Source organism: Cervus elaphus, chromosome 32, assembly GCF_910594005.1.
Source record: "Cervus elaphus chromosome 32, mCerEla1.1, whole genome shotgun sequence".
NCBI lineage: Eukaryota > Metazoa > Chordata > Mammalia > Artiodactyla > Cervidae > Cervus > Cervus elaphus.
The window spans coordinates 15695892-15718143 of NC_057846.1; the positions used below are offsets into that span (position 1 = coordinate 15695892).

At 38.1% G+C, this 22252-nt stretch overlaps 1 protein-coding gene across 6 annotated transcripts in view; it reads right to left on the minus strand.

The window, feature by feature from the left end:
* Positions 1–1960: 1960 nt before the first annotated feature.
* GPM6A (glycoprotein M6A) overlaps positions 1961–22252 on the minus strand; it is a 238020-nt gene continuing 217728 nt past the window's right edge. For all 6 annotated transcript variants that reach the window (XM_043893732.1, XM_043893735.1, XM_043893733.1 and 3 more), the window contains exons 4-7: positions 18446–18599; positions 9749–9825; positions 9175–9240; positions 1961–4059 (exon numbers count right to left, since the gene is read on the minus strand). In XM_043893732.1, coding sequence (XP_043749667.1) covers positions 3907–4059; positions 9175–9240; positions 9749–9825; positions 18446–18599 — 450 coding nt within the window. In that variant the 3' untranslated portion in view covers positions 1961–3906. The remainder of the gene's footprint in view (positions 4060–9174; positions 9241–9748; positions 9826–18445; positions 18600–22252) is intronic.

The following is a 22252-nucleotide window of genomic DNA, read 5'->3' on the forward strand; positions in this document are numbered from 1 at the left end:
ATACAAGCTGGAATCAAGATTTCCAGGAGAAATATCAATAACCTCAGATATGCAGATGACACCACCTTTATGGCAGAAAGCTAAGAGGAACTAAAGAGCTTCTTGATGAAAGTGAAAGAGGAGAGCGAAAAAGCTGCCTTAAAAGTCAACATTCAAAAAGATAAGATCATGGCATCCAGTCCTGTCACTTCATGGCAAATAAATGGGGAAACAATGGAAACAGTGACAGACTTTATTTTCTTGGGCTCCAAAATCACTGCAGATGGTGACTGCAGCTGTGAAATTAAAAGATGCTGGCTCCTTGGAAGAAAAGCCATGAGAAACCTAGACAGCATATTAAAAAGCAGAAACATTACTTTGCCAACAAAGGTCTGTTTAGTCAAAGCTATGGTTTTTCCAGTGTTAATGTATGGATGTGAGAGTTGGATCATAAAGAAGGCTGAGTGCTGAAGAATTGATGTTTTCTAACTGAGGTGCTGAAGAAAACTCTTGAGAGTCCCTTGGACAGCAAGAAGATCAAACCAGTCCATCCTAAAGGAAATCAATCCTGAATATTCATTGGAAGGACTGATGCTGAAGCTGAAGCTCTAATACTTTGGCCACCTGATGTGAAGAACTGACTCATTTGAAGAGACCCCGATGCTGGGAAAGATTGAAGGCGGGAGATAAAGGGGATGACAGATGATGAGATGGTTGGGTGGCACCACTGATGCAATGGACATGAGTTTGAGTAAGCTCTGGGAGTTGGTGATGGACAGGGAGGCCTGGCGTACTGCAGTCCATGGGGTCACAAAGAGTCGGACATGACCGAGCAACTGAACTGAACTAAAATATAAGCATATATTTTTACATAGAGAAATGAACTTTTAATTTTTCAAAGATTAAATTATTTCATAATGATCAGTTTTGAAAAGCATATATCATGAAATTTTTGTTCATGTTGAAGTTCTTTAACATTTAGTTCTTTATTATCTTGTTGCTATGCCTAGAAGGGCTTCCCAGGTGGCACAGTGGTAAAAGAATCTGCCTGCCAGTGCAGGAGATGCAAGAGACTTGGTTCCGATCCCTGGGTCTGGAAGATCTCCTGCAAAAGAAAGAGCAACCCACTCCAGTATTCTTTGTCTGGGAAAATTCCATGGACAGAGGAGCCTGGCAGGCTGCAGTCCATGGGGTCGCAAAGAGTTGGACACAAATGAGCACAACAACAACAAAGTTAGGCATCTCATAAATATGGAAAGAATAAGAATTATTATCTCATAAGGTTTGAATAAGGGATAATTTTTTTTATTGTCGTCAAAGTGATTTTTTTTAAAACAAGACATTTTCCCATGATCTACTTATAATTATTGTAGCTATTAGTAATTTAACTTTATGAAATTTCCAAATTGTCATTTACAATTATACATAAATGAAGAATAATATAATTCCTTAGGTTTTATGAAAGTTTAGGTTTTTTAGATAACTATTTTATCATTTGTAAATTGCCATTGCTTGATTTGGCCAGAAGAAATTACATCCAAAACAAATGAAGTCTGGAAAAAAATTTTTTTTTTCATTTCATTCGTCTCACCTTGACATTTGGAAGCAAACCAATAAATCATTTTTTCTTTCTTAATTGCATTAGACATTTTTGTTTCTCTACTAGTTTATGAAACACTAAAGAAAACACAAAACAATGAACATTAGGCAAGGAAACAGAATAAACTGGGAATCGTTATCATTTGCTAAATGGAATGGCCTCCACAGCCTCCACTTCACCCTCTCCCCTCTCCCCAGCATCCCCCCACTGTAGGTCACGCACAGACTTTTCATTAAATTGTGAAGCATTAGGTTGGCTCAACCAAGGCAATAAGCATCCTAAGGAATTAGCACAGATTGAATTGGAAAGAATGCACACACAGGAAAGAGGAATAAACAGAACAAGAAAGAAAAAAACAAAAACACGCTGCAGAAACTAATAATAAGTACACAAAGTACACAAGTGTATTTATTACATTTGCAAGCACTTTGTTCTACATTTCAAAAACGCCACCATCAAGCTGTTGGCACATTTATGTACAAAACAGATTAATTGTAATGCCTGCTACAAAGCAACTCTTTGTGAAAATACAAACTCTAATACCAGAAAAAAAAAAAAGCCAAAAACATCAACATCATTACATAAGTTTAAAAGACAGTTTTAAAAATCATCACAAACTGTTAAGACACAGAACCGAAACACTATAAGATAGAATTTAAAGAAGCCCATTAATACTTTCGCTGAATATCTGTAATACTGCATATATCAGAAAAATGTTGAACCAGTAAGATAACCTAAGTGTAAAAAAAAAAGAAGCAAAACCCCAAATTAATTAAATAATACTACAGAATGCATAATCATGCCACAGATAAGCCTAGTAATACACCCCCTACCTACTACAAGAATTGTAAAATTATGGATGATGCACAGCTAGTCATTGTACAAAGATTGTTTCACTCAATAAATTTTATTAGAAATGCACTTACACTGAGAAAAGATTTCACAATGGTCAAATAGTGCACAATACTACCTAGTTTTTATACACTGGCAAGAAAGTCTTGTCAGGCTACATCATTTTAAAAGACACTTTACAGCATTCTTGTAGCATTAGAAATAACCCGAAGAAGAGTTAAGGTTAAAACAAACACCAAATTTGGTCCAATAATACTGATTGTTTTTTTTTTTTTATTCCTTTGATATAGGTACGTCTTATAAATGAATACGAATGAACATTTGGTTAAAATGACTTACTTGAAATAAAAACACAAGATATCACTACACTTCGAAAGGATACATTGTATAGTGGCCTCTGACCTCACTTTAAAAAACACTACAGGTAAACCAACATAGATTGGAAGGCTGCAAGCAAAGCTATTATATTAATGGAAGCCTTTTCAAATATATCATACACATTGGAGGGATTGTTTACAGAGGTGCAATCCATTAAAATGCTTTAAAGTAGGTAAAACAACTTCGGAGGGGTTAGTGTGCTTATTTTTAATATACCACCTTCATAAAGGTAATTAATGTTCCACATTAGCATATTAAAAGTTCCAATCCAGCCACTGCTTAAGTCACAAAGCAATCATTCGTCAACAGTTCATGGTAGTTATTTCTGTTAAAGTCGTCTCTATACTAAACTTTAAAAGGTAAGCCTGGTGTAACTATCTTAAAAAGATAACTAGCCATGCATTAGCATCACTGTTTCTACATGCTCACAACAGAAACATGAGTCATCAGAGAGAAATGCTTTTAGGTACATCAAGAAAAAAAAACAGTGTTAACAAAGATAAGAAGCACTTTTTTTTAAACCTACCCTTACAAATTTAGAAATTGCACCTTAGATTGATGAAAAGATTAACCAGGGCCTATAGCGACACGGCCACTGATCTTCAGACAGGACTTTTGTCTTTTGAGTCATGATATCATTTCTGTCTATTGTCATAATGTACAGTGGTCCCTTTGAAGGTTACCTGTAGTTAAACTAGTTACTGAAATCAAAACTAAAAAGTATAAAAAGCTACTTTTCTTTTCAAAACATAAGAAAGAATGCAAAAGGTGTAATGTATAACACATGGAAGTGGTTAGAAATCAAACTTCTGCATCTGACAATGTTAGTCTCTTTGATCTTACAGAATTAAGTGAGTTTGAGAAATTAAAAAAAAAAAGGCTGGATAGGAGCTTGTAGAAGAGATCTGATTACACCAATTGAACAAATTAGGAAATGAAGTGCTACACAACAAAGACGTGTATTCGGGTAATTCATAAGTCACCCCCCCATGTCATTGATGAGAAGCACTTTCATTTTCTTTTTCAAAAGATTGGATGGTTGGATGGCCCTTAGTTAAACACCAATGCATTTGAGTGATAGAGTTGGAAGGTGGTGTTTATGTGTACGCATTGAGCCGCTCTTTGGAGCGAGTAGAGTGGATATCATGAAGCTCCTGCTCCTCCTTTGATTTGATGTCTTCATACTTCTGCATCCGGCAGGCGTCCTTCACATAAGCCCAGTTGGCAGACAGAACCATAAGGTAGTGGACCTAATCAAAGACAAAGATAACTGATGCGGGAAGTCTGTCCCATGTCTTCACTACACCTTGCTATTAGGAAAGAAATGTTCAAATGATATACTTCTGTAGAATATGTTCATTAACAAAATGGGGTGAAGATTTCTGCTGTAATAGAATATAAATAAAATATATTCCCTCCTCATTCCCCCAATGATGACAATATCTTCTTGGCTCACTTTTTTCAGAGTATCTTTCTTCTTCTTCAGCTTGGAGGTATCCAAGGGTCTTAATTCAGTATTTTAAAGCTTTTGTGTGATGCTTCCTGTCCTTCTGCCCTCACTTACTCAAACTGAAGACTACACATTTTATGGTTACGTATTTATGTTTTCTATTATAGGAAACAGTCTCACATACAGTGGAGTCCAGTGAACTGGGACTAATGAAATGATACACTGCCCAATGTGCAATAGAAAATGGGTTCATGGAAACCCCAACATAAACCTGTGGATTTCATTACGTTAATTTTCCATTCAATGAATTTTGCACTTTATGTTGCGAACTACAAGAGAGCAAGCAATGTGTCATGTGAATCTTGTATTATTTTGTTTAAATTTTTTAAAAATGTTTATTTGTCTGCACTGTTTATTTAGTTGCAGCATGCCAGCTATTCAGTCTTCATTGTACCATGAGAACTCTTAGTTGCAGCAAGTGGGATCTAGTTCCCTGAGCATGGATGGAACCTGGACCCCCTGCTTTGGGAGAATGGAGTGTTAACCACTGGATCACCAGGGAAGTCCCTGAATCTTGTACATTTATATACATTCATAATAGCTAGAATAGTTCAAGAAGGAAGCTCCCTATTTTTCCTGAGGAATAAAGTATGAAATAATGAAGCTCCTGGTTTTACCTGAATAGACTGAGCAATGAGATCACTTATTTGTTTTTCTTTCTTTGCCTTCCTTATAGTCTTTGAGAGAGAAAAAGACATTTTCCAATTGGTGGATTTTGATGGATGAATAGGAAAGAGAAACTAAGTCGTCGGGTATGTACTTTCTCTGAGCCTTAAAGGGTAGCATTATTTCTACTTAAAGTAATATAGAACAGGAAAAGTTTTTATTGAATTATAGTGATATTCTATATTATGTAAGTTACAGGGATACAGTATAGTGATTCACAATTGCTAAAGCTTATGTTCCATTTATAGTTATTATAAAATATTGGCTATATTCCAGTGTTGTACAATATGTCCTTGTAATTTATACATAATAGCTTATATCTCTTAATCCCCTGCCCCTATGTTGCCCCTCTTCCTTCCCTCTCCCCACGGGTACCTACTAGTTTTTTTTTGTTTTTGTTTTTCTGTGAGTCTGTTGCTTTTTTGTATATTCACTAGCTTGTTGTACTTTTTAGATTCCATATATAAGTGATATCATACAGTAGCTGTCTTTCTCTATATGACTTATTTCGCTTAGCATAATACTCTTCAGGTCCATCTGTGGTGTTGCAAATGGCAAAATTTCCTTCTTTTTTATGGTTGAGTAATATTCCATTGTATATATGGAATATTCCATTGTAACAGAATAGTAATATTCCATTGTATATACACCTCATCTTTTTCCATTCATCTGTTGATGGACAATGAGGTTGCTTGCATGTCTTGGAAATTGTAAATAATGCTGCTATGAACACTGGGGTTCATCTATCTTTTTGAACTAATAATTTTTCTTTTCAGATATATACCCAGGAGTGAAGTTGCTGGGTCATATGGTAGTTCTATTTTTAGTTTTTTGAAGAACTTGAAAATTTTGATTAGTCAAGATAGGAGCTAGGCTCATTCTAGAAAAGTAGGGATGAACATAAAGAATGCAAGGTAAATTCTAAACGGTGACCACTGTAGTATGTTCATGTTCAGGCCGTCAATAGGCAGTGGAAAGGAATTTTGACAAAATAATTTTAATACAGTGATACAGTAAAGCAATGAAATTCCTCTCAAATTCTGTATTTTGTTTCATTTGTTTAGAAATTGTAAGCCACATGGAAGTAGGAGCTCTGAATTATATTCCTGCATTTTCATAGTGAAAGCTTAATCACTGTACGTATGTGGATTAAGTAAGGCTTGTACACACAGCCAAATTTGTGTTGTTGTTGCTGTGAAAATATCAAGGGCCTTGGAGAGTGCTCATCAAGCAGCTGATACTCAGAAAAAAGTGTAACGTAAGATAAGGAACTGATTAAATTATTCAAATATCCCATTGATGCATATGTAGTATATGCTAAATAAATGATTTTTTAATGTTACTAGTAGTCTCATATCTAAAATGCTAAAATGAATTTATTTTTAGATGTTTAGAAACTTTCTCTTTGAAATCTGAGAAAAATATGACCCTTAAATTATTACTAAGAATCTATTAGTGAAATACTGAAAAGAATGTCAATGTTACTCTAGAGACTGGAGTTTCCCAGCAGGTTTTCAGATATTTCACCTGGCCCTAGGTTAATGCAAGCTCCAGGCTTGTTACCGGACCTCAGCAGATGAATCCTGATCGCCGAAATCTAGAGATGCTAAGTTGACTACTTTTGTCAGCAGACAGACCTTCCTAACATAATAATAAAAAATAATGGAGTAGTGCTATGCCCTGCTTAGTCGCTCAGTCGTGTCCGACTCTTTGTGACCCTATGGACGGTAGCCCGCCAGGCTCCTGTGTCCATGGTGATTCTCCAGGCAAGGATATGTGAGTGGGTTGCCATACCTCCGCCAGGGGATCTTCCCGACCCAGGGATCGAACCCAGGTGTCCCGCATGCAGGCGGAGTAGAGCACACATGAATCTTAGTCCACATTCTTACAGCCCTTGTCTTAAATTACAGAGGATTTTTAAATGCCTTGGTATTTAAGAGTGAAATTCATCTCAATTTTCTGATCTCTAATATAGAAATAATTATGGTAGCTGTCTTGTGAGAGTTGGATGAGATATGTTGAGGTTAATGACAGTTGATATCTTACAAGTACAGATAAAGCATTTGATGGTAACTTCAACCAAGTATATTTTAAAGAAATGTTAGCTAATAGCTGTGCTATGGTAGCTATATTATTACTGGGAACAACAGAAGTAGTTCTATCAGTATTTTCCCTGTTTCCAGAAACATAAACTTGGGATGTCAATCAATATTTAGAAGTTATTAACTTCTTAAGGAACTCATGCTTTGCCTTTATTTAGATATCTAAAAGGATGCTTAGTACTTAAGAAAGTAATCTTCTAAACTCTTGCTGTTTGAAATAAACTTTATTTATAAGTTAATTCCTAAATCTATGCAGATTTCTTAAGAAATACATAACATTTAAATTTTCTATCATCTTAAAGTCTTTTGATAATAGAATCACTTTATAGGAAGCATTTTTAGAGTCATTTAAACACTATTTTGTTCAGACAGGTATTTTCACTAATGTGTGCCTGAAGGCATGTGTTTTTACACAGAATTTCACACACATATGTTGCAAATGCAAACAAATGCTTTATTATGTACTTCTTTTCACAAAATGATTTGATAGATGTTTTATACATGGGTGTGTATTGCTTGAAGATACACGACCCTAGATTTATCCATTGTGCAGAGATGTGTGTGTGGATGCCGGTGGACAGATGTTTCCTGTTGTCTCACAGCTGGGCTATTTGGGATTACGGGGTCTGGGATATCACTGCCCAGAACCTATGGATAATTCTATGTTAAGAATATAAGGCCTTTGCTTATTGTTTTATTGTGACCCCCTCAATTATTCGGGCAGTGAGATCTTGTTAAACATCTCATATTCTGAAGTGAAATTCTTATGGAGACATTTATACACCAAATCTACAATGTTGAGCAATTAGCATGATATTGAATTAAAATATCTGAAAATCCACTATTGCCCTGATATGGCTATTTTTGTCAGGTATTTTTGAAAATAGGGTGGTGCTAGTGGTAAAGAACTTGGAGACATGAGAGATGCTGGTTCCATCCCTGGGTCGGGAAGATTCCCTGGAGAGGGGCATGGCAACCCACTCCAGGATTCTTGCCTGTAGAATCCCATGGACAGAGGAGCCCCATTGGTGGGCTACAGTCCCTGGGGTTGCAAAGAGTCAGACACGACTGAAGTGACATGCATACACATCTTTGAGAACAGTTTTATAAAACAGAGTCAGGTCTTAATACAAATTTATTTATGAAGTCACTGAAAATAACTGGTCCAAAGTGGCTCACCAGCACACTGTCTCTGCTTTCCTGTTTTCAGTCTTTGACGAGAGAAAAGCACTCATTTTTTCCCGAATGTTCCTTTCACCAACACATTGGACAATGTATTGGCACCATAAGGAAAGGAATTAGATAGTTCCAAATTAACTCATCATTTCTGGGTATTGAAGTAGCTATTCCATAGCTGAGGTTACTGGGCACCTTCGAGAGCTCTCTGCTACTTTATATTCTAGGACACGGAAATAAGGACTGAGGAACCCGGCTGCAGAAGCTCCTACAACGGGCAGGGTCCTTGTTCATTGTTGCCACTTGGCCTTCCACTAAACAAATGGAACTCGTGGTGAGTTACAAGGAAGAGACTGGATCTGGCAAAATTCAGGTCCTCAAAACTTGGTAAAACCTGACTTTCAGGACTTGTTCTTAATATTTTTTAAGAAAGTTATATACAGAAGACACGACAAGAAACTACTAAGGTTTATGTGAAGAAAAATAAATTAATCCTTTTTTCATAAATGACTCCATAAGGAGGAAAAAAGTGTAACGTAAGATAAGGAATTGATTAAATTATTCAAATATCCCATTGATGCATATATAGTATATGCTAAATAAATGATTTTTTAATGTTACTAGTAGTCTCATATTTAAAATGCTAAGGAATTTACTTATTTTGGTTAGTGTTACCAATATTATGGAGCATCTGAATCCTTCAACTGATTACTAAACGTCAATTCTATTGTAACAAATATCTTTCTTTAGATTAAGCCTATTTTTCACTTAATTATTTGCCCATCCCCCCCCTCTCTTTTTTTAAATGATTCTAAGATACACATGATTCCTACAGACTTTGGATGTTAGAGGCAAATGATCGTCTCTACAGGCAAAGTGAAAAACCAAGCCTCAGAGCTTTGAGGTCTTACCATAGCAATGACCGCAGCCCCAGCTCCGGCAAGGGCAACAATAAACAAGTGGAAGGTCATGTTCAGCTGCAAAGAAACCAGAGAGAAACAGACATGCATCAGGGTTACAACAGAAGCGTGATAAGGCGTCCGTAGCCTTAGGAGTAAGAACTCTGCGCATCTTTAACCGAAGTGCACCTCACAATATCTTTTCTCCTGCAAGTTGTTTAAATCTTTGCAACTACACCATTTTAGTATAATTTCATGTTAAAGATGAGATCATGATTAATAATGATGGTTTCCAGTAATATTATAACCATGAAGGCTATGGCATATCTTTTAAAATATAGCCTTATGATTTTTCAACTTTCATTAAAATGATAGTTTCTAGAAAAAAATTTTTATCATAAGTTTTTATTGAAATACGCAGAGTATGTCATTCTTATTTATCTTCTCATCCCCCTGCATAACAACATTGCAAGTGAACTTGCCTCTGAAAGAAAAAGGCGGGAATTCGATGTCGCTTTAATTATATATTCAAATAACAAAATGAAGCTCAAATTCTAACAAAATTAAAGGCTGTAACAACACTCACCTCAGTGGATTCACACATTCTCAGGAAATTCTCAGAGACAGTGCAGATTTTCTTTTCCTCTCCAATTGTCACAATTCCTACAACATTCAGAAAATTACAGTTTAATATTTTACATATTTTCAGGATCCCAAAGAGAAAAAAAGAAACTTGAGTGGATAAAATATGAGTAAGTTTCCTTTTATGTTATATTGTAATGGAAAAACTCTTCCTCAGCTTTCACGGCTTGACAATAATCATGAAAAATAAAACTAAGAATGGAAGATCAAGACTATTCAAGCCTTAAGCAATTTAAAACATTTTCAATCTGAATTCAATGGGATCTAGCCACCAGAATCTTCAGATTCAATTGTAGCTACTTCATTGGTTTGGTCCATTAATGTCATGGTGTAGGCATCAGAATTATTTGGATAACTATGCTCCAGATGAAGTCAGGATCTGAAAGTATTCTGCTTGTACAAAGCCTCCGTTAGTCTATAAAAGCATACAACCTCTTTAACAAGTGGTGCTGGGAAAACTGGTCAACCACTTGTAAAAGAATGAAACTAGAACACTTTCTAACACCACACACAAAAATAAACTCAAAATGGATTAAAGATCTAAATGTAAGACCAGAAACTATAAAACTCCTAGAGGAGAACATAGGCAAAACACTCTCCGACATAAATCGCAGCAAGATCCTCTATGACCCACCTCCCAGAATATTGGAAATAAAAGCAAAAATAAACAAATGGGACCTAATGAAACTTAAAAGCTTTTGCACTACAAAGGAAACTATAAGTAAGGTGAAAAGACAGCCCTCAGATTGGGAGAAAATAATAGCAAATGAAGAAACAGACAAAGGATTAATCTCAAAAATATACAAGCAACTCCTGCAGCTCAATTCCAGAAAAATAAATGACCCCATCAAAAAATGGGCCAAAGAACTAAACAGACATTTCTCCAAAGAAGACATACAGATGGCTAACAAACACATGAAAAGATGCTCAACATCACTCATTATTAGAGAAATGCAAATCAAAACCACAATGAGGTACCATTACACGCCAGTCAGGATGGCTGCTATCCAAAAGTCTACAAGCAATAAATGCTGGAGAGGGTGTGGAGAAAAGGGAACCCTCTTACACTGTTGGTGGGAATGCAAACTAGTACAGCCGCTATGGAAAACAGTGTGGAGATTTCTTAAAAAACTGGAAATAGAACTGCCATATGACCCAGCAATCCCACTTCTGGGCATACACACTGAGGAAACCAGATCTGAAAGAGACACGTGCACCCCAATGTTCATCGCAGCACTGTTTATAATAGTCAGGACATGGAAGCAACCTAGATGCCCATCAGCAGATGAATGGATAAGGAAGCTGTGGTACATATACACCATGGAATATTACTCAGCCATTAAAAAGAATTCATTTGAACCAGTCCTAATGAGATGGATGAAGCTGGAGCCCATTATACAGACTGAAGTAAGCCAGAAAGATAAAGAACATTACAGCATACTAACACATATATATGGAATTTAGAAAGGTGATAACGATAACCCTATATGCAAAACAGAAAAAGAGACACAGAAATACAGAACAGACTTTTGAACTCTGTGGGAGAAGGTGAGGGTGGGATATTTCAAAAGAACAGCATGTATACTATCTATGGTGAAACAGATCACCAGCCCAGATGGGATGCATGAGACAAGTGCTCCAGCCTGGCGCACTGGGAAGACCCAGAGGAATCGGGTGGAGAGGGAGGTGGGAGGGGGGATCGGGATTGGGAATAGATGTAAATCCATGGCTGATTCATATCAATGTATGACAAACCCACTGGAAAAAAAAATAATAATAAAAAAATATATATATTAAAAAAAAAAAAAGCATGTTGCCCAAAGGAACAATTTCTCTCTGCTAACGCTGAAAACAGTGTTATTAGTAAGAAGAAATAAAAAGCTGCAATTTCACTCCTATTTATCCTTGCTCCAGTTGGTTTATGGATCAACTGAATCAGAATCTCCTGACTAGAGATCTCTTCAAGAAAATTAGAGATACCAAGGGAATATTTCATGCAAAGATGGGCACAATAAATGGCAGAAATGGTGTGAACCTAACAGAAGCAGAAGATATTAAGAAGAGGTGGCAAGAATACACAGAAGAACTGTACAAAAAAGATCTTCATGAGCCAGATAATCAGGATGGTATGATCACTCACCTAGAGTCAGACATCCTGGAATGCGAAGTCAAGTGGGCCTTAGGAAGCATCACTATGAACAAAGCTAGTGGAGGTGATAGAATTCCAGTTGAGCTATTTCAAATCCTAAAAAATGATGCTGTGAAAGTGCTGCCCTCAATAAAGCAGCAAATTTGGAAAACTCAGCAGTGGCCACAGGACTGGAAAAGGTCACTTTTCATTCCAATCCCAAAGAAAGGCAATGCCAAAGCATGTTCAAGCTACTGCACAACTGCACTCATCTCACAAGCTAGTAAAGTGATGCTCAAAATTCTCCAAGCCAGGCTTCAACAGTATGTGAACTTCCAGGTGTTCAAGCTGCATTTAGAAAAGGCAGAGGAACCAGAGATCAAATTGCCAACATCTGCTGGATCATTGAAAAAGCAAGAGAGTTCCAGTAAAAACATCTATTTCTGCTTTATTGACTGTGCCAAAGCCTTGGACTATGTGGATCACAATAAACTGTGGAAAATTCTTAAAGAGATGGGAATACCAGACCACCTGACCTGCCTCCTGAGCAATCTGTATGCAGGTCAAGAAGCAAGTTAGAACTGGACATGGAACAACAGACTGGTTCCAAATCAGGAAAGGAGTATGTCAAGGCTGTATACTGTCACCCCGTTTATTTAACTTATATGCAGAGCACATCATGAGAAACACTGGGCTGGATGAAGTATAAGCTGGAATCAAGATTGCCAGGAGAAATATCAATAACCTCAGATATGTAGATGACACCACCCCTGTGAGAGAAAGTGGAGAACTAAAGAGCCTACTGATGAAAATGAAAGAGGAAAATGAAAAAGTTGGCTTAAAGCTCAACATTCAGAAAACTAAGATCATGGCATCTGGTCCCATCACTTCATGGCAAGTAGATGGGGAAACAATGGGGAAAAGTGGCAGATTTGGGGGGGGGGGCTCCAAAATCACTGCAGATGGTGACTGCAGCCATGAAAGTAAAAGACACTTGCTCCTTGGAAGAAAAGTTATGACCAACCTAGATAGCACATTAAAAAGCAGACATTACTTTGCCAACAAAGATCTGTCTAGTCAAAGCTCTGGTTTTTCCAGTAGTCATGTATGGATGTGAGGATTGGACTATAAAGAAAGCTGAGCGCTGAAGAATTGATGTTTATGAACTGTGGTGTTGGATAAGACTCTTGAGAGTCCCTTGGACTGCAAGGAGATACAACCAGTTCATCCTAAAGGAGATCAGTCTTGAATGTTCATTGGAAGGACTGATGCTGAAGCTGAAATTCCAATACTCTGGCCACCTGTTGTGAAGAATTAACTCACTGGAAAAACCCTGATGCTGAGAAAGATTGAAGGCGGGAGGAGAAGGGGATGACAGAGGATGAGATTGTTGGATGGCATCACTGACTCAATGGACATGAGTTTGAGTAAACTCCAGGAGTTGGTGATGGGCAGGGAGGTCTGGCATGCTGCAGTCCTTGGGGTCACAAAGAGTTGGGCACGACTGAGTGACTAAACTGAATTGCATCAGAATCTCCTGGGGACTATCACAAATTTGTATCTCTGGATCCACCAGAGGACTATTCTATCAGAGTCTGTGAACGTTTGCCAGGACTATTGCATTTTTAACAAGCACATAGGTGATGCACTGCCACAGACCTCATTTTACAGAAGTGATCAAGTTCATCCTAAAATGGGTCTTTGATTTTGTTTTGAGAACTCCTGAAGTGTTAAACACATATATACATGAAAGAAAAAATTCACAACTTCTGGGCAAACTAATACCTCAGCTTTTAGCACTTGCTGCATAGCAATATATGGACATATTATTTAGTTTTAATATGTACACATATTCATACATTCTTAGCTTTGAGGTGCACCATCAACTCTCCGTCTACTGATCTGCCTATACCAACCTGCTTTGCCAATAGTATGGGCAATTATTTCAGTTAAAAAAATCTACTTGCAATATCTTGAATTCAGAGATCCTTCTCTGGGACCTTCCTTTTTTGCCACGGTAAGTCTAAGAGGGGTTAAAAAGAACCTCTGGAAGATGTGTCTAAGAAATCATGATTAGTGAGAAATCTTCCCAGGAAGGCCATCTTTCTCCTGCTGATCTGTTGCAGACTTCGTTCATTCACATGAAACAGCCTGGCTATGCATGCATTTCATTGCCTATTTCTTTATTCACATTTGCAGCAAAACTTCTACGAAGTGTTGCTTAGGCTCAGTCTGCAATTCCTTTCTTTCCATTTTCACTTAAACCCTTCCAGTCAAATTTCACCCCAATCCTCCATTGAAACTTTCCTTATGAAGATTATTCATGCGCTCCACATTGTTAAAACTGAAGATGAATTCTTAGTTCACCTTCTATTCACCAGTCAGCAGTATTGGAGGCAGCTGATGACTCTTGCGAGGCTTCCCTGGTGGCTCAGTGGTTAAAGAATCTGCCTGCCAATGCAGGAGACGTGGGTTCAATCCTTGGGTTGGGAAGATTCCCTGGAGAAGGAAATGGCAACCCACTCCAGTATTCTTGCCTGGGAAATCTCATGGACAGAGGAGACATCCATCCTTCCTGGTCTCTTTATTTGGATTCCAAAATCTACATCCTCCTGTTTTCACCTTTCTGTTCTCACTGGCTTCTTCCTCTCAGTATCTTTGTTGGGTTCCTCCAGTGAGCTAGGATCTCTTTCAGTGGTGCTTCCCAGTGTTCGGTCCTCAGTTATCTGTCTCCTTTGCTGACCTCAGCCATTCTCAGAGCTTTCAACTTTAAACATTATCAACATTCCTAAATCCATACAGGTGGCCCCATACTTCTCTCCTGAAACCAAGAGCCAAATATCCAATTTCTTACCTAACAACTCTATTCAGACTTCTAATAAGCATCTGAAAAATAACACTGCCGAAACTGAAGTCTGATCTTCTCCCTTGCCTGCCCCACCACTGAGCAAGCTCTTCTGGCTGGCTTTCCCATCTCATTTGATAGCTAATCAACCTTCCCAGTTGCTTAATCAAAAAAATGAATTCCTTCTTGAATCCTTTTTTCCTGTCAACCCCCACATACAACCCATCAGGAAATTCTGTTGCCTCTGTCTGTACCCATTGTGATCCACAATTGGGGGGTTTGTTTTTTTCTTTTCTTTTTTTTTTCCATTTATTTTTATTAGTTGGAGGCTAATTACTTTATAATATTGGAATGATTATTGCCATATTACTCAGCCATTGAAAAGAATTCATTTGAATCAGTTCTAATGAGATGGATGAAACTGGAGCCCATTATACAGGGTGAAGTAAGCCAGAAAGATAAAGACCAATACAGTATACTAACGCATATATATGGAATTTAAAAAGATGGTAACGATAACCCTATATGCAAAACAGAAAAAGAGACACAGATGTACAGGACAGACTTTGGGACTCTGTGGGAGAAGGCGAGGGTGGGATGTTCTGAGAGAACAGCATCGAAACATGTATATTATCAAGGATGAAACAGATCACCAGCCCAGGTTGGATGCATGAGACAAGTGCTCAGGGCTGATGCACTGGGAAGACCCAGAGGGATGGGATGGGGAGGGAGGTGGGGGGGGATCGGGATGGGGAACACAGGTTTTTTTCTTTTCTGATGTCCTTTGTTTATAACTTTATTGCATATGCACATTAAGGATTCTTATTAAAGACGTATTATTTGGAGGGTAAATAAATGCTATCCAGGCAGTAGATTCTTTGTTAAGAGCAAACAGAAAGCTGTGCAGATGATGTGAAAGGTTGCATGACACCTCTTCACATCACAGAGAAAAGCTAAGCCTGAATAAATCCTGGATGAAAGTGTACGAGGAGAGTGAATAAGTTGGCTTAAAACTCAACATTCAGAAAACTAAGATCATGGCACCTGGTCCCATCACTTCATGGCAAATAGATGGGGAAACAGTGACAGACTTTATTTTTTTGGCCTTCAAAATCACTGCAGATGGTGACTTGCAGCCATGAAATTAAGAGACCCTTGCTCCTTGGAAGAAAAGCTCTGACCAACCTAGACAGCATATTAAAAAGCAGAGACATTACTTTCCCAACAAAAGTCCATCTAGTCAAAGCTATGGTTTTTTCTTGTAGTCATGTATGGATGTGAGAGATGGACTATAAAGAGAGTTGAGGGCTGAAGAATTGATGCTTTTGAACTGTGGTGTTGGAGAAGACTCTTAAGAGTCCCTTGGACTGCAAGGAGATCAAACCAGTCCATCCTAAAGGAAATCAGTCCTGGGTGTTCATTGGAAGGACTGATGCTGAAGCTGAAATGCCAATACTTTGGCCACATGATGTGAAGAACTGACTTATTTGAAAAGACCCTGATGCTGGGAAAGATTGAAGGTGGGAGGAGAAGGGGACGACAGAGGATGAGATGGTTGGATGGCATCACCAACTCGATGGACAGGAATTTGATCAAGCTCCAGGAGTTGGTGATGGACAGGGAGGCCTGGTGTGCTGCAGTCCATGGGGTTGCAAAGAGTCAGACATGACTGAGCAACTGAACTGAACTATGCCGTAACAGGGCTAAGGTTCAAAGAGCACCTTTAATCATAGTCATGCTTTACACTTACCAGATGTATGTCCCCTACAATATCTGGGATGTACTGGACTAAAAAAATATATTGCTTATCAGAAATTCAAATTTAACTGGGTGTCCTGTAATTTACCTGGCAACCCTCTCTGTGAGACTAGCCACATCTCTTCCAATTTTAATTTTTCAGATTAGAAGAATTAAAGGAAGACATTTTAGTTGGGGGCTGGGATGCTGAAGTTAGGGCTGTGGTTTCCCGAGCAGCTATTTTCCAGTGACCTCCAGCAGTAGGTGCCAAGGCTTCCTTTCCTTGTGTTTGCTGCTGTTGCTAAGTCGTTCCAGTCATGTCTGACTCTGTGCGACCCCATAGATGGCAGCCCACCAGGCTCCCCCGTCCCCTGGGATTCTCTAGGCAAGAACACTGGAGTGGGTTGCCATTTCCTTCTCCAATGCATGAAAGTGAAAAGTGAAAGTGAAGTCACTCAGTCGTGTCCGACTCTTAGCGACCCCATGGACTGCAGCCTACCAGGCTCCTCCGTCCGTGGGATTTTCCAGGCAAGAGTACTGGAGTGGGGTGCCATTGCTTACATGGACATGATTCCAAGGTTAAAACTTTCCCCAGGGAAGACCTGTCCACGTTCCTTCCATCATCTTCTTGCCAAGAACCCCATGTACAGAGCAGATCATCCTGATTTTCATCTGCATCACACAATGGGGGCTGGAACTCCTAACAAGAGCGTAGGTGGACACTGTTTTGGAACATAGGGCTAGCTGGTGATGGACTGGTTCGACCATACCCTGCAGTCTGTCTACAGTCTAACCTCAGAGCCACAGTCTAACCTTGCAATCCCCTCTACTGAACTGTTTCCCACTTGCCTGAAGTACGGGGACACCCGCATTAGAGAAAAACATTTAGAACACTCTATTAGATTTTAAAGGTCTTCCCTGGTGGCTTGGATGGTAAAGAATTCACCTGCAATGCAAGAGACCTGGGTTCGATCCCTGGGTCAGGAAGATCCCCTAGAGAAGGGAATGGCAATCCACTAACAGCTGTGTTGTAGAAAAAAATCAGTTTGAGCACATGACTTTGTATATCTTCTATAAATTCTGTAGCCCCCGTATTATTACAAAGGATGGGATGGAATTCCAAACAGGTTAGGTGAGATTAGACTCAACTTTCCACATTCATAGTTTAGTACTTGTTTCAACAAGTGAGGCAGCTCACTTCGAACCAAAAACAGACTCTGAAACTGGATGGAGTGAAGCTGGTGCGGTCACTTACTAGCTCTGTCACCTTGGACAGGAAATTTAACCTCCTGGGACCTCAGTTTTGTCATTTATAAAGAGGATAACCACAGCATCCACCACAGAGAATTACTGTGAGAACTAAACAGCAAACATATACAAACCATTGTAAGCCCTTATACACATAAGAAATTATTATTATTATATAACCCAAGAGGACTACTGACTGATTTAGTATTTTTTTTAATTATGAAATGGTAAAGTTTAGTTTTTTCCCCTGTTTCAGAAAACAATGAAGCATCTATTTCTTAGGTGATCTTCATAGCAGACTTCACAGACTATATAGTTTATCAGGGGAGAATGAAAATACTATGCAAACACTACACGGTTCATGTCAAAAGAGTAACTTGCAATCACTCTGAAAGTCCCTTAGTTTGGTTTTAAAAGAATGACTTAAACATGAAGATTCTGATGCATCTATCTCTTTGGTAGAAGTAATGATGGTTCCAAAGTGGTTTACACTAGTTTGCTCAGTTGCTCAGTCATTTCCAACCCTTTGCGACTCTTAGGACTGTAGCCTGCCAGGCTCCTGTGTCCATGGGACTTTTCAGGCAAGAATACTGGGGTGGGTTGCTGTTTTCTCTTCCATTACAGTATTTTAAAATGAGGCAAACCGTATGAGGTGCTGTATTTACAGCCAGGGATCCACCTACCAAACTGACGAAGGTCCAGGCAGAGATTCGCTCCCTCCACTAAGGTGGTGTTTCGGCATATGGTCCAGAGGTTGAAATACATGTAAACCGGCAGTGAGGTGAATGCCGTGACTCCCAGCCAGGCCAGCATGAAAAGGTATGTCAGCATAATAAACTGCAACAGAGAAAAAGTCAAGACAGAAAACACATAATCTACTGGGAAGGAGGGATTCTGTGTTTAACCTACACAGCTCAATATTTATCACAACTCCAGTAGGTCCTGCCACCAGTAAAGAAGCTGAGAGATGGTGAAAATCATGGATCACGAGAAGAAAGGTGCTGGAAAACTGCGTCACAGAGGTTCTGATGGACAAAGGAAGAGCTCATCCATTTGCATCTTAATGCCTGTTTCATTCATGTATTGATCTCAATAATCTCACCACCCATTTTTTAAACTTTAGAAAACATTAACTGATAAATTTAAGATGTGATCCTGCAGATTGAGTTAAAACTTTGCCAATAGCTTTGTATGCCAACTAAATGGGCACAATTTCACATCATAAATATTTAAGCTACTTAATCATGCTTACATTTAACATTCTAAGTACGATGACTCACAGGTCATTTTGGTACATACTGATATGAGTGTGTATTTCTACTCCTCTTTTTTAATGACTTTTGTAAACTTTAAGTCTAAATCTTCTTTCATGCATATTCATTTTACCTTTGATTGACTGATTGATTCATCAAGCATTGATACGCCACTCATGTACTGTGTCCCCAGCCTGAATGTCACATTTGTTTAGCAAGAAAGGGGGCCGTAGAGCATGCTGGTTAGAGGCACAGATTCTGAACTGGATTGAGTCTAGGCCGCTTTTTATGCCTCTTTGTGATTAATTTAGCAGACGATGCCTGCTAAACTGACCCGAAATTACAATCACAATTGTAATCCACAGTTACAATCACAGCGTGATTGTCGAGAGGCTGGAATGAGATGACCCGGTGAAAGCACTGAGTGTCAAACCTGGCACCTAAGAAGCCCAAAGTGTTAGTACTCTTTATTCTAGGTAGTGTTATTGTGATTATTACTACTACCACCAAACATATATCTTGCTGAATGATAGGAATGTATAGAATAAGGAAATTAGGCTTCATTTCACGTTTTGAGAAAATAAAAAACATGAGAAGTTCTCACGTCTGGGAAAATTATTTAACGAGGGCTTCTGCTGGCAAGAAGAAGGCTCTCGAAAGTCTGGAAACTACCCCAAACTGAAGAAATCTTGTTAATGGAACTCCTGGGAGGAAAAAGCTCTGTTTCTTAACATTTTCATTATTCAGAATTGTAGACCTCAACACTAATTTACAATCTCAAGAATAATGAACATGATCCTGCCACTCCAGACGCAGTCCTCTGGAGGGTAATAGCAACTCAGAACCCACAGGAGAGTAATCAGCATGCCTTTGGCTACATTCTACCCTGTTTTCCTTTCTGACCCAGGGGACTTTTTTTTTTTTTTTCATTTATTTTTATTAGTTGGAGGCTAATTACTTTACAATATTGTAGTGGTTTTTGCCATACATTGACATGAATCAGCCATGGATTTACATGTGTTCCCCATCCCGATCCCCACTCCCACCTCCCTCCCCATCGCATCCCTCTGGGTCTTCCCAGTGCACCAGCCCAGAGGACTTTTCAAAAGCTTCTTTTGATGGTGCTGTTCACCATAGAATGGGACTTTGAATTTGATGGGTTTACATTCAAACTGGTCTGGAATTCTCTGAACTGTGTTGCTGCTGCTACTTCACAAGGCAATGGAAAGAGTGAATTCTGAAACCGTATTTGCTACAATGTCACAGCACAGTAATAAAACTGCATTTTATAGAATCAATCTTTGCTGCGAGAACATGTTTTCATGAGGACTAGTGCATTAACTTTTGTTCTAACATACAAAAGACTTTATATCTGAGTTGGAGTACAAAGCAGTTACATTTTTAGGGAGTTCGTAATCACTAAAGTATCCACACTAAACATGCTAAAAATATGTCTATCTTCCTACTTTATGTTTTCCCTTAGAATCTGATAATTACTAAGATTGAAAAATTATTTGAATTGATAAAGTGTGATTCTAGGTAAAAATTCTCTATATGTAATAAAATATCCCATGATTATCACCTTATTTCTAGCTTTCCACTGCTAGTAATATGACAGATATTTTGTTGTCTGAGCATTAAATAAATGAGCTACTCTTTTTTCTAAACTGATATAATTGATATATATTATATCAGTTTCAGGTGTACAACATAATGGTTTGATATTTGTATATATTGTGAAACGGTCATTGCAATAAGTCTAGTTAACATCTGTCACCATAAATTGTTATGCAATATTTCATAAACTATTTATTCGTGTGTGGTGTTTATTGCCTTGAACAACATGTTTTACTTTCTAAACTAAACAGCAGTGGCCCTGTTTATAGAAAGGAGAGAGGGATGGGTCTTATGGAAGTCCGATATATAAAGTGGACTCACTGGCTTTTCCTATTTCAGCCACAGTTTAATGTATCTCTCACGTATATTAAAACACTGACCATTTCCTCCTAATTCACAAAGAAAAATAACTCAGTAAAATTTCTTCGGTTTGGTTTAGATTAGTTAACTTGTTGATCTTGGATGGCAAAAACTGTCATTTTTTAATGACATTAATGTCATTTAATGCCATTAAATGATAAAGACTGGGTGCCAAATTCATAATTAATACCCAGCAACCTTATTATCACATCATTATTGAGTACCATTTCATCAGAACATGCAAATGACTTTCACAATAGGCACCTTCTTGTTACCATAATTCTTGTTTCGTTTTTATTTTTATTCAAAATACATTTGTTGAGGGTCTAATACATGTTAGTATTACACTCAACAATCTTGCTGTGAATTCCTTTTTAGTGGCTTAAAATTTTTAAAAATATGTATTATTGTTTTGATTTCAACCTAGATGTTCTAATTATTGTTTGAGATTTAGAAGGGAAATTGAAATACGGAACTGCAAGAAACAAGGTTTTCTTAGTCTTTGGAAGAAGGTTAAAACAGATGATTACCCCTTGCTGATGCAGCTTTGAGATTACAGTGTATTTAACTTGAGAGTGACTTATAAAAGGTAATTCATTTTTCATCTGAGTGCCTATGAACTTAAGCTTGATGTCTAAGAAAATCACACTTGGTTGAGCCATAGACTTTCTGGGGGAACTTCAGCAGATGTGTACCTGGGTACACATAGTCTAGGTAAAAATAACATCTCAGATGTTAGCTGAACTGATGAAAAAAGAGTCAGCTGACTCTGACTCCAAGAGTCTCTAAGGACTATGTAAATACTGAAAAAGTTAGCCATATATCAAATTTAATGTTATGATATAATGAATAAATTCTGGCATAACGCAGACTCAAACTTCAGTGAAATGAATTAAATGGATCTATCAGTTCAGTTCAGTTCAGTCGCTCAGTCGTGTCTGACTCTTTGAGACCCCATGAACCATAGCACGCCAGGCCTCCCTGTGGGTATATACAAACATATACCAAACATATACTGTTGGGTTCCACTCAGCACACTGTCTATAAAGTCTCTTTCTCATCAATGTTTTACAGCACAGCTTATAAAAATACTTAGATAAAGTATTTGTTAACTCAGAGCTCCCTCATTTCACAAAAATATGTTTTCAATGACATTTCCTCATTGGGAATGGATTTGTAGAGTATCAGTTCAATCATGTCCCCATTTGAACAGCAAGAGGAAACAGCTGTAGATTTTAAGGCAGAAACATCTCTGGGTTT